Source organism: Staurois parvus, unplaced genomic scaffold (assembly GCF_062004578.1).
Source record: "Staurois parvus isolate SC_StPar_1 unplaced genomic scaffold, SC_StPar_1.0 ptg000422l, whole genome shotgun sequence".
Lineage (NCBI taxonomy): Eukaryota > Metazoa > Chordata > Amphibia > Anura > Ranidae > Staurois > Staurois parvus.
This window is the reverse complement of record NW_028318218.1, coordinates 7,322,049-7,337,743: the sequence shown is the minus strand read 5'-3', so window position 1 is coordinate 7,337,743 and position 15,695 is coordinate 7,322,049. Positions and strand designations below refer to the sequence as shown.

The following is a 15,695-nucleotide window of genomic DNA, read 5'->3' as shown; positions in this document are numbered from 1 at the left end:
TAAAGAGAAAATGGAATGATCTATTTTGTATTGCTGGTAGATGTATATGGAGATTCATTTTCTTGTGTCCTTACTGAGTGTGTTTTTTTTTGTTGTTGGTTTTCTGCAGCCCCAGACCATTCAGCAGACGCTACAGAGAACACTGCAGTTTTATGAGCATCAAGTCATTGGGTAAGGACGAACTAAGTAGCATATTAAACACAACCCTCTCAAGTACATGAAGTGTTCGCCTCTGGATACGGTAAATGTGTAATGTTAATGTTTTCTCTTGTAGGACAAAAGCTTGCACAAAGAGCGGTCATTGCAGGGACACTTTTTGGCTTGGATTTGTGGATATTTTATTTTATGGCTTTAGGAATGGAAAATGGCAGTAGAGAATGACCTTGTTACACAATGAATGTATATTAAAAGCATTATGCAAGTTGGACACAGTACTATAGGAACACCTTGTCCTTGTTCACTACATCTAAAATGAGCACCAGGAATTCAGAATTTCCTGATTTTGTGCTCTAATGTATCTCTTTTCCTTTAGGGCTCGTTCAAACCAGCCCACATGCTATAATAAGTGTGTGCTCCTGTACAATGTCTGGAGGGGTGAGATGCATTGTTACAACCAGGGGCGGACTGACAATTCATGGGGCCCCCGGGCAATAGGGGATCATGGGGCCCCTGTGTCCTTCCCCAAACTCAAAAACATCTATGAAAAAGGTACCAGGGGCATCTCATGGGGCCCCCTACTGACCCCGGGCCCTCGGGCAGTGCCCGAGTTTCCAAATGGTCAATCTGCCCCTGGTTACAACTCATCACACTGTTTGCTTTTTACTTTTGTTTTAAACTTTAGTGAAGCATCACAAATTGACACTTTATTGAAGTCTATGCACTGCATATCATTGCAGCATTATGGTGTGAACTAATGTTCTCTATGTGCCCTTGTGTTGTGCCTGCATTGATCTGTGCAGATTTATGCAGTTCCGCAGATATGGTGTAAATGAACCCATTTACACTACTGGGGGAATTGACAAAGAGTGGTGCAGGTTTAAGCTGGGAAAATGGAACAGGTGCTGCTCCTAATTAACAAAGAAGATGCAACCCCTCTTATTAATTAGGAACATTCTGCTCCTTGTTCCATGCTGGACCTGTGACAGACATGGCATAGACCAGTTCTGCTGGAACTGCTTGCTCCGATCCCTTTCCCTCCCCACTTAGCTGAGTGCAGGCAGAGCTGTGGATAAGGGGGTACCACTGGTCCTCCTGTACGGGGCTCAGGCCACCATGGGGGGCCCAGGTAGCTGGGTGATTCAGATGTGTGCAGGGAGGGTGATCCATGGGGGGGGGGGCAATTACTGGAACCGAAACCCTGTATGGGTCTCTCTGCAGCAGCTGAAAGCTGGCTTCTCCTCTCCTTCCTGCTGGCTTTCAGTTGCTGCAGAGAGGGCCATAAGGGGTACAGTTACAGTAATTGCCCCCCCCCCCCGTGTTGATCACCCTCCCTGCCCACATCTGATTCACCCAGCTGCCTGGGCCCCCCATGTTGGACTGAGCCCCTACAGGAGGGCTGGTGGTACCCCATCCCCCCCGCTGCACTCATCGCCTTCCCTGTGCCCCATACATTATCCCCTGCTGCCCAGGTCCCCCTGTGTGCCCCCAACCCCGCAGCTTCCTTCCATTCCCAGTGTCAGCTACAAGCACACAATAGGATCCATCAGGATGGATAATGGGAGAAGGGTCCGATATGTCACATTTATCAGCCCCTTTCTTTCCTGAAAGAACAAAATGAGTGATCGGTACCGATCATTGTGCTCATCCATAACTGTTTTTTTTTTTGGGGGGGGGGGGTACTCTCAGGTTGGCTGTATGGGGCCCTGTGGTTTCTAATAGCAGCCCTGAGTGCAGAGTGGAGGTTGTGAAAGCTGCATGCTTGGTTCGTTAAGTGTAATTACTGCACAAGCAGAGAGATGGATGTGAGCTTTCTGCTGACAGCTCACATTTCATATGCCAGATTCTACCTGGCATCGATCTGCAGCAGTTTTTTTTAAGTTGAAAACTGCAGCAACCCCTTTGGTAATTAGAAGTGGACCCAGAACCAGTTTCTATTTCATTCTGAAATTAAAACTGGTGAGGGTGGTGTAGTTAGACCTGAACAATGACAGTCTTCGTAGCTTAGTGAACTGAATACATTGCTTTATTATTATTATCAGATATGTACACTGCAGGAGATTCAGATTCTGAGAAACTGCTGCGAGCTACTTTAAATGTAACTGAGAACCACATGTGGCCCCTAAGCCACTGGCTCAGATCACAGTTGCAATGCACACATCATAATTATGTTTTCTTGCTCCCATTTTCCTTTCTTCCTACAAAATGGACACCTGCTATGCCTGTGCTTAAAAGGTTAAACAAACATATAATATTTTATTGTAAATTTCATTAACTCCTCATGAATTGGAAACTCTTATTGATTTGTCCACTCAGTGACCTACCAAATTAAGTTAAGTCGGTGCAGTCTACTTATTGCATAGAGACGTAATCTTTTTATGTGGAAAGGAGCAGGCTGAGTTAAACCCCACTGGAAATAAATTGACAAACCTTTTGCAGGCGAAGATTAATTTAGTGAGATGAATCGGAAAATAAAAGATCAGAGAAGGGTAAAAACATTAATTTCCTGTGCATTCATTCTGAGTAGAAAAGGAATTGATACAATATTTGTCTGACCTCCTAAAGCACTGAAGCTTTGAATTATGCATTCACTTACTTGAATTGCTGTTCATTACTCAAGTGTCGTCCAACTTTTTCTAGTGTGTACAGAGCTGGATAAATGGAGACGTTCGGGTTAGGGTAATGCATTGAAAGCAACTCAAAGACAAAATTCCTAATAAATGTGATTTAAAGGGGAATTTTGTTCTATATAATTTTGTTGTCCAACAAAACAATTGTGTCCATCATAACACTATAGATCAACTTCAGATGCCTTCAGAAAGTGCATCCTCTCTGCTCAGCACAACAGTTTATATCCAGAAATTACCGTAGTCTACAAGAGAGTACTGATGATCCTGGAACATACCTGCTTGTGATGCCGGAGCACACACTACAGGTTCCTTGCTGTCTTTCAATAAATGAAAAATAACATAAGTTTCTCAGATCAAATTCTAACCTGCCTTGAAAGGTTGCGTTTGATTGATGATTCATGGTATGGGCAGTACAGTAGCTAAATGGTTAGCACTTCCACCCAGCAGCACTAGGATTGTTGGTTTGAATCCCAACCATGGAACTACCTGTTTGGAGTTTGCATGTTCTCCCTGTGCCTGCATGGTTTTCCTCCCATACGCCAAAAGACATGCTGGTAGGTTAACTGGATCCTATCTAAATTGGCCCTAGTATGTGTATGTATGAATGTGAGTTAGGACCTGAGATTGTATGCTCTTTGATCGCAGGGACTGATGTGAATACAATATATGCTATGTATAGTGCTGTGCAAATTGTTGGCACTATTTAACTACCTGTAACAAATAAACTGCACAGACCTCATAAAGTACACTCCTACATTCATCTTTTAGGCTACGCTCACACTCTAGGGTTGATTTACTAAAACTAGAGAGTGCAAAATCTGGTGCAGCTGTGCATGGTAGCCAATCAGCTTGTTCAATTAAACTTTAAAAAAGAAACTGGCAGCTGATGAGTTTTCTATGCAGACAGTGGCGGTGCTGACCAATCAAAAACCATCTAGCCCACACTGTCAGCCCTGCACTGACAGGAGAGAAGTCATGGGGATTTTAAATCCCTAACTTTTCCTCCTCTGACAGTATGGGATCGGTGCAGGGAGGTTTCCCTCGCCACTCCTGTGTGAACTCAGGTTATGACAAGCCTGGGTTCACAAAGGAGAAACTTCATGCAATTTGGACAGTAATTGCATTCGTGTTCAAATCGCATGCAATTCTTTACAGTGCAATTTACGTCCATACATTTTGTACATAGTAAATATTGGGTGGTACTCGGTATCGGTGACTACTTGACCGAAAGTATAGGTACTCATACTCAGCGATCAAAAAAGGGTATCAGTGCATCTCTAATCATAACTATAATACAACTTACACTTTTATAATATAACTTACACTTTCCAATTTTTCTGATGTAACATTACAGTTGGAAGTACGTAAAACACTCTCAGTATATCTGTTTACTTACATGCAAAACTAGGTAACAGAAGAACAGCAAGATCTTTTCAAAAAGTCTAAAAAAAATTGTATAAATTCTACCACATCTAAAAAGCTAGTGCTGATGCAGTCTACCCAATGACATATTCTGAATCAGCACCCCAGATAACCCTAAGAACAGGTCTAAAAAGCCAGGCACCAAGACAAAATATTTTTTTTTTGTTGGGCTGTAATCAATTGCCATATACTAGCTGTACGTGGCTATGATGTACTTGTGTAAACCCGTGCACAAATGTAAATCCCTAAACACAGTTCATGTGCATCCCGGGATTTATGCCTGTGCTTATGCGCAAGTTTACGCAAGTATGGCATACCCAGGCACAGCGAGTGTACAACCATTCATTACTATAGGGATCTGTATGCCGCAGCTGTGTCTCCTGAGCATGGAAATATGCCTGCAATTTACATTGATAAGACTATGTAAATCACTTAATGGCCATAGTCTGGTCACAGGTGTCCTGTATGAAATACTTAATCACTGCATAGCAAAGTCCTCTTTGTAATGAGATTTATTAGCAAGTTTATGTCTTTTTGTGTGAAACAACCAAAGACGTGATTTGTCTGTTCTGATGCATTTAACTTCCTCCATTCCTGTAACCAGAGAAACACCATTGTGCTGTTGTAACACATGTGGCATGCGATGGTCCATTACAGTGCCATTCACTTTGAATTGTACTCCAATGCCCCTCCACAACCTCCACAGCACACTGTAACACATGGTATTGTACTACTGTAAGTTTCTGTATGAAAAATACACCAAGTGAGATCACAGGTCCATCGTGCACTAGGCAGTTCAATCCAATGAATAGATTGTCTTAAAACAGATTTTCACCCCACCCTTTTTTTTAAACCTCTATTTACCTGTTGGTGAGTTTTGCTAATTCTAGATACTCACACACCCAACAGATCCAGTGTTGTCCAGCTAAGACCCTATTCTCTTCTGGTAGCACCATCTTTTGATATGATGTCATCGAACCATTCCTGGTTCAGCCAGTGTACCTACCGATGTGCTGCTTGGCCCACCCCCTCCTCCTTTACTGAATGAATGGCTTTTCCTCCTGAGATATATGACGTGAATATTCCAGGAGGCAAAGGGAGGACAGCATTCAACTAGGTGAATGACTTTCAAGGAAAGGGGAAGGGCTCGGAGGTGGACAAAAAAGGTAAATTAAAGGTAAATTAAAAAACAAGTAGGCCACTATCCATGCATAGTACCAGAAGAGATGTGGAGAGGAGAGATGGTGTAATGGTGTTAATGCAACGTCACCTGACATAGTGCGCAGTACATGCAAGGCAAGAAACTTGACTACTGCAAATGGGCCTTCAAGAAGGAGAGAAAGCACATGAGCCATTTGTAAGGATACAGTTAGAATAAAAGAGTGAATTGAATGGATGCACAGAACTTCTGAACTTTCCAGATTGCCATGGAGCTGCTGGGATGCTCTGTGACACAGGTAACTTATCTAGAGGTTGGCTCTCTCTCAAGTTACAGCTCTGAGGCTACTGCAGACGCTGCTGTGTTTCTATAAGCTCCACCTGTTTACCTAATCACTCTGCTGCTCCAGCTTGGGTCCTCTGCTCCCTGTAGCTCACCTCAGCTGTTTGCCTGTTTGCCGTGGATGCATGCACATGTATTATGACCCTGAGATGTGGGTTAGGTTATATTCCCCCTTAGGCTGTTGCTAAAGCCCCAGCTTCAAGCACTGCAGATCTAATGGAGAGGTATTTTTTTATTCTTATTTGTTATTTATTTTATTTATTTATTTTTCCTTCTCTTTCCCTGTTTTGTTTTATTTAATTTTTATTTAATTTATTTTTTTTGCTGCTTTTTAAAAGAGTGCTATCTGCATACCGTTTTGTTAAAAATAAGACTCCAACGTGGAATAAAGCGTCCGCCAAGAGCTCAGTCTAAAGCACTGTCTCCTGTTGTCCAGGACAAGTTGCTTCACCAAAACAGTCCAGGGTGGATTAAACATCCACCAAGTGGTTGTTCTAGGACACCGTCACCAGTGGCCCATTGGGGTCGTACGGAATTGGGACGAGGAAAATCATGTCACCAAAAAACTTCCAAGAAGAGTAAATCCTCTGGCCAGCACAGACAAAGGTCTTCTACCTCTTCCAAAGCCTGTTCTCCAACCCACTCTGAAGTGGTGGCTTATTGGGGCTGTTCAGCTGAGGCAAATTGGTGTGTACATCCTATCTTAGGTAGAGGGCACGTGACAAAGCTGCAGACTCATAGCAAGTAAAATTGTACATTAGAGATGTAGCAAAAAGAGTTCTCCACCCAAAAGACAGAGAAAGTACTACCCGGATTTAAAAAAAAAAAGAGCCCATTAAGGATGAATGGGCAAAAAATTAAAAGATTACATGTCCATAACAGAATTTTAGAGTTATACCCGTTTTGTCAAAGGGATGGCGAATTATGGAATATAGTTCCCAAAGTAGCCAGCCACATAACACTTCCACTTGAAAGTTCGGTGTCTTTTAGTGATCCAACGGACTGCAATATTGATACAGATCTGAACAGGATGTACACTGTGGCAGGACCATCCCCTATGACCCTCAGAGTTTGGGTGCCAGAAATGGAGTCCTGTGGTTCAGGAGAAGTGCAATTCTTGAGGATAGCTGTGGACTTTATTGCTGAAGCGACAGTGGATCTAGTCAGGATGACAGCAAAGGTAATGGCTCACACAGTAACACCAAAAGAGATTTATGGCTAAAGCATTTGTCTGCTGACAATGCCTCTAAATACAGCCTTTGCTAGACTCCATTTGATGGGAAGCTCCCTTTTGGAAAGACCTTTAAAGCTGCCATTCAGCAGGTATCAGGGAAGTCAGGTCTTATCCTGCAGAAGAGATGGCAACATCAGTCCTTTTGCTCTTTCAGAAGATTTAAGAATAGTTTCAAAGAAGCCAGTGCGTACAGGCCTGGTGAGCTATTTTACAGACTTTGGAAGAATGACAGTGCGGCATTTCCCAAGGGAGTGAAGTCCAAATCAAGCCAGCCAGTTAAGTCTTCTGAGAAGGCCTTTGGAAGGTGTCTCCACCCAGCCCTCTCAAGTGGGAGCAAAATTGGCTCTGTTCAGGGAGGTCTGGGTGGAAGAAGTGGAGGATGCTTGAATTCTGGATATCATCCAAACTGGATATCTGTTAGAATTTGCAAAAAGGCCCCTCAGTATTACTTCATGAGAACTCGGGTACCGATGTGTGCAGAGAAATGTAATTGTTTTCACGCATATATAAAGGAATTCTTAACACCTTAAGCTATTTTTCCTATACTAAGACAAGAATGGGGCAAAGACATGTATTCCTCTTTGGTTCTGGTAATCAAGTCCTCAGGTGCCTTCAGATCAGTTCTAGACTTGGAATATCTGAATTCCTCTCTCAAGGCCCCTCCATTCAAGATGGATTCCTTGGAGACCATCATTTCAGTAGTAAAAGTCAGAGACTAGATAGCCTCAATGGATTTGGCAGGGGCCTATGTGCATGCTTCCATAGTTCTGGCTCATTATTACTTTCTCAGGTTTGCTGTACAAGGGGCACTTTTCCAGTTCATTCTTTACCATTCGGGCTTTGCACCGCTCCCAGAACCTTCACAAGACTGCTGTCAGTCATCATAGCTGTTCTGAGACTCAGCGGTCTTCGGATATTTTATCACCTCGCTGACATCCTTCTGCTGGCCCCGTCAAGGAATCTTCTGATGGATCACTTATCTCTAACCTATAACACTCTCAAATGCTTTGGATCGATAATCAAGTGTCAGTTGCAACCAACGCAGGTCCTGGAATATCTTTCTCCACCAGAAGAAAGTTCACAAAAATGAGACTCAAATGAGGGAAGTAATGAGCAGGCCTTGGTTATTGGCAAGAGAGTGTATGCAGTACTGGCCCTTCTGTTATCCATCATCCCAGTTGTTCCTTGGGTCAGATGCTGAAGAAGGAAGTTTCAATTCAGTTTCATTCACCAGTAGGATCAGTATGTATTGAACCAGACGATCCTCATACCAGGTCCAATAGCCCGTTTATTAACCTGGTGGACGGTTTTGTGCAATCAGAAAGGGCAGTGTCCCTCTTGAGCCTCCAGAATCAGGCTGGTGGGTTGGGGAGCCCACAGCTTTGGTCACCAGGTTCAAGGTTGTTGGAAGAAGCGGATTACGCAGAGTTCCAATCTACTAGAGTTAGTAGCTTCCAGATTCACTCTGCTAGCACTTCACTATCTGTCATGCGGAAAAGTGGTGAAGGTGCTTTATGAAAATCAGACTACAGTGGCTTACTTGGCCTGTCAAGGGGCACCAGAAGCTTGCATCTCCTGAGAATAGCCTGTCAAATCTTCCTTAGAGTCGGAGTTTTGTAGATCACAGCGAATGGGGCCTCAATTCTTGCAGAAGAAGCCTGGGTGACACCAGATGTGGATCTGATGGTTCCAGCAATGCACTTCCAGTTTCCCTCAACTTCTCTTAATTCGGGACCCACAAGCCTTGGGCCAAGATGCCCTTTCCAGTCTGTGGAGGTTTCGCTAGTGCACATCTTTCCTCCAATCCCCCTAATTCTAACGGTTCTCCTGAAGATACAATGCGAAGTAGAGGCAATAATAGTCCTGCCCTTTTGGTTGAGGCGGCCCTTGTATAGAGGATAAGGCTAGAACAACCAATTCCACCCCCCCTTGGTTTGGATCTCCTAGTTCAGAACGGGGTGTTCCATCTGAACTCCTTGAGACTGAAATTGATGGTTTGTAAGTTGAGAGTTGGTCTCTAAGACATCTGGAGCTGTCAAAGGGCATAGTCGACACCTTGTTGCAAGCTAGGAAAAAGTCAATTATTTCAACTTTCCATCGGGTATGGAAAACCTTTTTGGGGCTCTCTTCAGGGAAAAATTGGAATGCTTCAACTCCTTTGGTATCTAACGTTCTTGAATTCCTGCAAAACAGTTTAAAAGCGACCTGGCCAGAGGCAGACTGACAACTCATGGGGCCCCTGGGCAATAGGGGATCATGGGGCCCCTGTGTCCTTGCCCAAACTCAAAAAAGCCCATGAAAAAGGTACCAGGGGCATCTCATGGGGCCCCCTACTGACCCCGGGCCCTTGGGCAATGCCCGAGTTTCCAAATGGTCAGTCCACCCCTGGACCTGGCTTATAATTAGTTGCAAATTCAAGTGTCAGTCCTCTCGGCCATGGCAAGTAAAAGATGGGCCTTAACCCTTTTGGTCATTCATTTTCTGAAGGCAGCAATGAAGATTAGATCACTAATGGGAATTTTTCACTTGGCTTGAATACCTTGCTGACACCACCATTTTACCCAAAAACTTTGTGTTCCTTATTCCATTTGGCTCTGAGGACATATTTCTTGATGGCAATTGCTACTACAAGGAAAGTATCTGACATGTATGCCTTCTTAGCTAGAGAACCATACTGCTTGATCCTCCAAGACAGGGTCATTCTGAGAGAGATCCCAGATTTCTTCAACTTCATTCCATATAAGTTGGGAGTTCGTATTTTCACCTTTTCTAGAAGATTGATCAGAGGATGAGTGGAAGAAGTTAGATCTGGTTCATTCACTTTCAATATACCTGAAATGCACATAGGACAACCGTGAACAAGATAGTCTTTATGCTGTCCCTCAAGATCCAAGGAAGGGCTTCACAGTACTATCCAAGGTCATGTCAGATTACAAAGTCCTAGGCTTGCCACCATCTTTGGAAGTGAGAGCTAATTCAATGAAAAGCTTCTCAATGTCATGGGCAGCATGGACTAAAATGTCAGCAAAAATGGTTTGCAGGGCAGCAAGGTGGAACACAGCAAACGCATTTATTTGCCACCACAGAATGAGTATGGCTTTTCCATCGGTGCAGTCTTTTTTGGATCGTTGAGTGAAGGGAGACAGCTCTTATGGGCTAGGAAAGAGGTTGTCCTGGAGGGGTCAGAGAGGGCGGAGTTGACCCATGGTAGGCTGACATGGGGAGGATCCAGGAAAGGAAAATTATAGTAAGTAAGGAATACAATACAATTTTCCCTATTATAAAATATACACACACATTTATATATATATATATATATATATATATATATATATATAAAACCACACAAACACACACATATATATATATATATATATGTATGTGTGTGTGTATATGTATGTATGTATGTGTGTGTATATATGTATATATATACTGTGTGTAATATATATATATATATATATATATATATATATATACAGTGGGGCAAAAAAGTATTTAGTCAGCCACCAATTGTGCAAGTTCTCCCACTTAAAAAGATGAGAGAGGCCTGTAATTGGCATCATAGGTAGACCTCAACTATGAGAGACAAATTGAGAAAAAAAATCCAGATAATCACATTGGCTGATTTGGAAAGAATTTATTTGCAAATTATGGTTGAAAATAAGTATTTGGTCAATATCAAAAGTTCATCTCAATACTTTGTTATATATCCTTTGTGGGCAATGACAGAGGTCAAACATTTCCTGTAAGTCTTCACAAGGCTGGCACACACTGTTGCTGGTATGTTGGCCCATTCCTCCATGCAGATCTCCTCTAGAGCAGTGATGTTTTGGGGCTGTCGCTGGGCAACAAGGACTTTCAATTCCCTCCAAAGGTTTTCTATGGGGTTGAGATCTGGACACTGGCTAGGCCACTCCAGGACCTTGAAATGCTTCTTACAAAGCCACTCCTTCGTTGCTCGGGCGGTATGTTTGGGATCATTGTCATGTTGGAAGACCCAGCCACGTTTCATCTTTAATGCCCTTGCTGATGGAAGGAGGTTTGCACTCAAAATCTCACGATACATAGTCCCATTCATTCTGTCCTGTACATGGATCAGTCGTCCTGGTCCCTTTGCGGAGAAACAGCCCCAAAGCATGATGTTGCCACCCCCATGCTTCACAGTAGGTATGGTGCTCTTTGGATGCAACTCAGCATTCTCTCTCCTCCAAACACGACGAGTTGTGTTTCTACCAAACAGTTCTATTTTGGTTTCATCTGACCATATGACATTCTCCCAATCCTCTTCTGGATCATCCAAATGCTCTTTAGCAAACTTCAGACAGGCCCGGACATGTACTGGCTTAAGCAGGGGGACACGTCTGGCACTGCAGGATCTGAGTCCCTGGCGGCGTAGTGTGTTACTGATGGTAGCCTTTGTTACGTTGGTCCCAGCTCTCGGCAGGTCATTCATTAGGTCCCCCCTACAATTTTGTTTCTGGTGTCCTTCGACAGCTCTTTGGTCTTCACCATAGTGGAGTTTGGAGTGTGACTGTTTGAGGTTGTGGACAGGTGTCTTTTATACTGATAAGTTCAAACAGGTACCATTGATACAGGTAATGAGTGCAGGACAGAGGAGCCTCTTAAAGAAGAAGGTACAGGTCTGTGAGAGCCAGAAATCTTGCTTGTTTGTAGGTGACCAAATACTTATTTTCCACCATAATTTGCAAATAAATTCTTTCCAAATCAGCCAATGTGATTGTCTGGATTTTTTTTCTCATTTTGTCTCTCATAGTTGAGGTCTACCTATAATGCCAATTACAGGCCTCTCTCATCTTTTTAAGTGGGAGAACTTGAACAATCGGTGGCTGACTAAATACTTTTTTGCCCCACTGTGTATATATATATATATATATATATGTATATATATATAATATCTCTATCACTAAAAAAGCAAAAATCCCCTCACCTACATAACACAGAAATCTTGCAATTGCACACTTCATCCGATTTTGCCATCTGAATAACATACAAACTAGTATCTTGTGACAAAAGCCTGTTAGGATTCCCGGCCTTTCAGGAGCTTTGATTGATTGGAGGCTGGGAGTCGGATACCTACATCTTAGAAGTTCCTTTTCAAACTCGAGTAAATCAGCAAACACTGCTGGAGCAGGATGTACTCACTATGTAAGTAAAAATAGAGAGCATAATACTATTTATTACTATTGCTGGTTGCTGCAGAATAAAATATAGATCTCAAAGCATCATGGGAATTGAGTTCTTTCATCTCTGAACAGTGAAGGTATGTCTTCTGTACACAGTGAAAAGTTTAATTATCTTCAAGAAGACATTTGGTACAGGTCAGGGCCCCAAATATATAGTAAATGTTCTGGATTTGAAGGGTGAACTTGTTCAGAATTTCAACTGTGAACATATGAGCAAAACTGCAGCTACCCTTGAAGCAGAAATCCAGGCATACAGGTAAATAAACAGATGACATACATTTTAAGTGGTTCTAAATTCAAAAGGTTTTTTTTACCTTAATAAATTATCTCCCAGGAGACGGAGGTTCATCCTGTGGCAGGCGCAGCACCCTTTGGTGCCTAGTGCGCTGTGGCATTAGAACAATTATGCAATTGCTGTTTCTTTGTTTGCTTAGACTGACTTTACTCTGTAATTCCTCCAATGCCGCTCTATGGATGCAGTAGGTTTAAAGAGCACACCAAATACTTTAGTTAACTTCTTTAATAACTTCAATCTTCTTCATATAACACTGCTTACAATGGCTTATTTCTTTCATATTACAATGGTTTCATTCGTATTACATTGGGTTGATTCGATAGATTGATAAATTTCGTTAGATTCGGTAAATTCGTTCGATTATGGTTACTCTACAGTGACTTGATTCGTTTAATTCGTAAATTCGATAAGTTCGATAAGTTCGGTGGAACTACAAGTAAACACATACAACAGTTTTTACATACAGATCTACCTGCATTACTAAACAACAGAGGAACACACAAGTGCATTAAATACCTATTTTGCCTTCTCTGCTTCCATAAAGCTTCTCTGGCTGGAACTGTCTGTTTCCTCTTCTGTCTGGTGAGCATGTGTCTCTAGAAAATCCTAGCAGGGAGTTTTACACAGGCACAAATGTGAAACTGGCTGGGATTGATTAAGGCTCTGTACAGTGTGAGGCTGTCTGTGATTGGCTCATCTTTAACTAACTCTTAAAGGCATATTTTCCTTTTCTGCTTCTGCTAACACAATGAATATATAAATGTCATATAATAATCAAAGACATAAATTACAGCAATGATTCTGCTTTTGGCTTTAACATATGCACATATACACTGTACTGAGGTTATTGGCAGGTTTGGTATACACATATATATGAACCATATTAGCAACCTAGGACTGGTCTTAGCTGGCCAGCTACACATCCAGGCCTGATATTTACATATCTCATCACAGCCCTATTTAGCAGGAAAGAAGACCTGGTTTTTCTCTGCTTCAGTTAAAGTGTAATTTAAAGTGCTTGCATATACCTAGTGAAGTGACTGGCCTCAGGTGATACACAGAGATTAAACAAATCTGCTCTGACGTTAAGTTGTCCCTGTCTATATGCAGTCTTCTTATCTCTACAGCCATTTAAAGTGCTGAGTTTTAATGCTTGTCTGAGTGTTCAGAAAAAAGGGGTAGGAGAGCTTAAGTTACACTCTGCAGAGCTCAGTGAGGAGAACTCTGAGAGCTGATTGGAGGGAAGAGACACACCCCTCTTCACACAGCTCACAGGATCAGAGGTCCCTAGAGTAAGGGAGGTTCTACTCACAATCGGTTTTTTTTTTGTGTTTTTGTTTTGCCATCTGTGTCCTATTAAGGGGATTCCTCTTCACTTCCTGTGCCATAGTCAAAACAGGAAGTGAGAGGAAAACCCTCCAAAGTGAGGGAATCTTGGTGTGTACTCAGGGTCACCAGAACTAATGTCCCCACTGGAAGTATTTTGATGTCAATCGAAAATTTGGGATTTTCTTTAAATTTCTCTTTCTATGATAATAGTAGACAGGACAAATAGAGAGAGAACTTCTCTAAAGGGGGCACAGACATCAATAAAAAGTGATAGGTGTTCTATAAAGCTGGAACCTATGTCATGTTTTATTGCTGTCTGTTGGGTCCTCCTGCTTTCAGTCAGAGCCAGTGAGGAGGGAGCAGGGCCGAGCCACGCTCTGTGTGTCTTATAGAGTCAGCTCAGGAGCGAGCACTAGTGCACACATAGCAAGTGGCTTGCTATGGGGGCACTCAGTAGAAGGAGAGGCCAGGAGTGCCTTCAGGGGACGAGAGAAGTGGAGGATTGGGCTGCTCTGTGCAAAACCATTGCATAAAGCAGATAAGTATGACATGCTTGCAATTTTTTTTTTTAATTGCATATCCTTTACGATCACTTTAAGCTTTCTATTCTCTATCCAAAACCAAAAAAACAAAAATGTTCAGCTTTACAAATCATTTTATAAATATGGAGCTGAATTTATTGATAACTTTTATATTTGTTTAAAAAATGCTACATTCATACACCTATTCAAATGTGAATAAGGGGCTTGGTATATCAACGGTGCCGGGTCCTCTATACAGCTTTGCGTAAACAGTCATAACGTATATACACTGTACCGAAAAAAGTCTCATTTTCTGCTTCCCGGGGTAAAGCTGTTACTCAAACATGTCTCTTCACTTTCAATATTCAGACTCCTAATGATGCAGCAAATTAGCACTAGTGATACAAGCTGATAATTCTCCTGGTGATATACAGCAGCTCCATGTGTGAAATGATTTGCCTGAGCGCTATGTGCTAATTAGGGATTTGCTAACAATTTAATGAGAGAAAAGGCATTCAGAAGGTTAGGCACTGAGAGACGGTGGGCTTGTATCTCATCCTCTTCTTATGTGTTACTCTTTCTTTTAAAGCTGTCCGGATGCTGAGAAGAATCTGCATAATGCTTCACTGAAATGTCCATACGCGGGTCTCTCCGCTAATGAAGATTCAGAAGACGTCTCAGGAATTCTGCAGCGCACAGCCAACGTTCTGGGTAGGTAGTCCTCAGCCAATTATAGACTTCAAGCCCAATCAAACATTTAGTTTAAATCGGTTAAATACATTCCATCTGCATCATAACAAAAGGTGTGCAAAGTCTACTGTTTAAGGTGTTTAGAAAGCAGGCACAGCCTGCGTAGAAAAGCCTGTCCCTTGCCAGCATGCTCTGGGGAAAGATCTTTGCTCTTTTGTGTGGAAGCAGTGGAGTCTCTGCAGAAGTCTGACACACACTCTACTGACTCCAAAACAACATGCTCAAACTTTTAGACTTCCACGTTTTATCAGATGAAGGAAAATATCGAACACGTTCAATAGCTCCGGCAAGATGGCTCCCACACATCAAGGGCTCCCTTGATGCACATGCAACAGTAGTTCAAACCATAGAACCACCCTCTGCTTTGTCAGAGCTAGAGCATCAGTGGGGAGTGTGATGGAACGCGGTGCCCGACCCCTGCCCTTTTCACCAACTCGTGACAAAGGACCAGCCAATCTCACACCATGCTGTCACTTGCGTAACGATGCCACTCTCAGCTGCACCCTGCACAAAGATTTTCCAGCTCACGGGATCACAATCTATGTGCCAGCAGCCTGAGAGCGATTGTTACTGGGTCAGGTTAATTACGCAATTAACCCTTCACACTGCCACCACCACCTTTTTACAGTGAAGGAGGAAACTCACAAATCCTA

The 15,695-nt window shown here is 42.6% G+C and overlaps 1 protein-coding gene across 1 annotated transcript in view; it reads left to right on the top strand.

Moving 5' to 3' along the window:
• Nucleotides 1-15,695, top strand: part of GUCY1A2 (guanylate cyclase 1 soluble subunit alpha 2) — a 321,813-nt gene that overhangs the window by 97,287 nt on the left and 208,831 nt on the right. The window contains exons 2-3 of the mRNA XM_089687296.1: nt 110-171; nt 14,882-15,003. Of these exons, the coding sequence (XP_089543422.1) occupies nt 110-171; nt 14,882-15,003 (184 nt within the window). The remainder of the gene's footprint in view (nt 1-109; nt 172-14,881; nt 15,004-15,695) is intronic.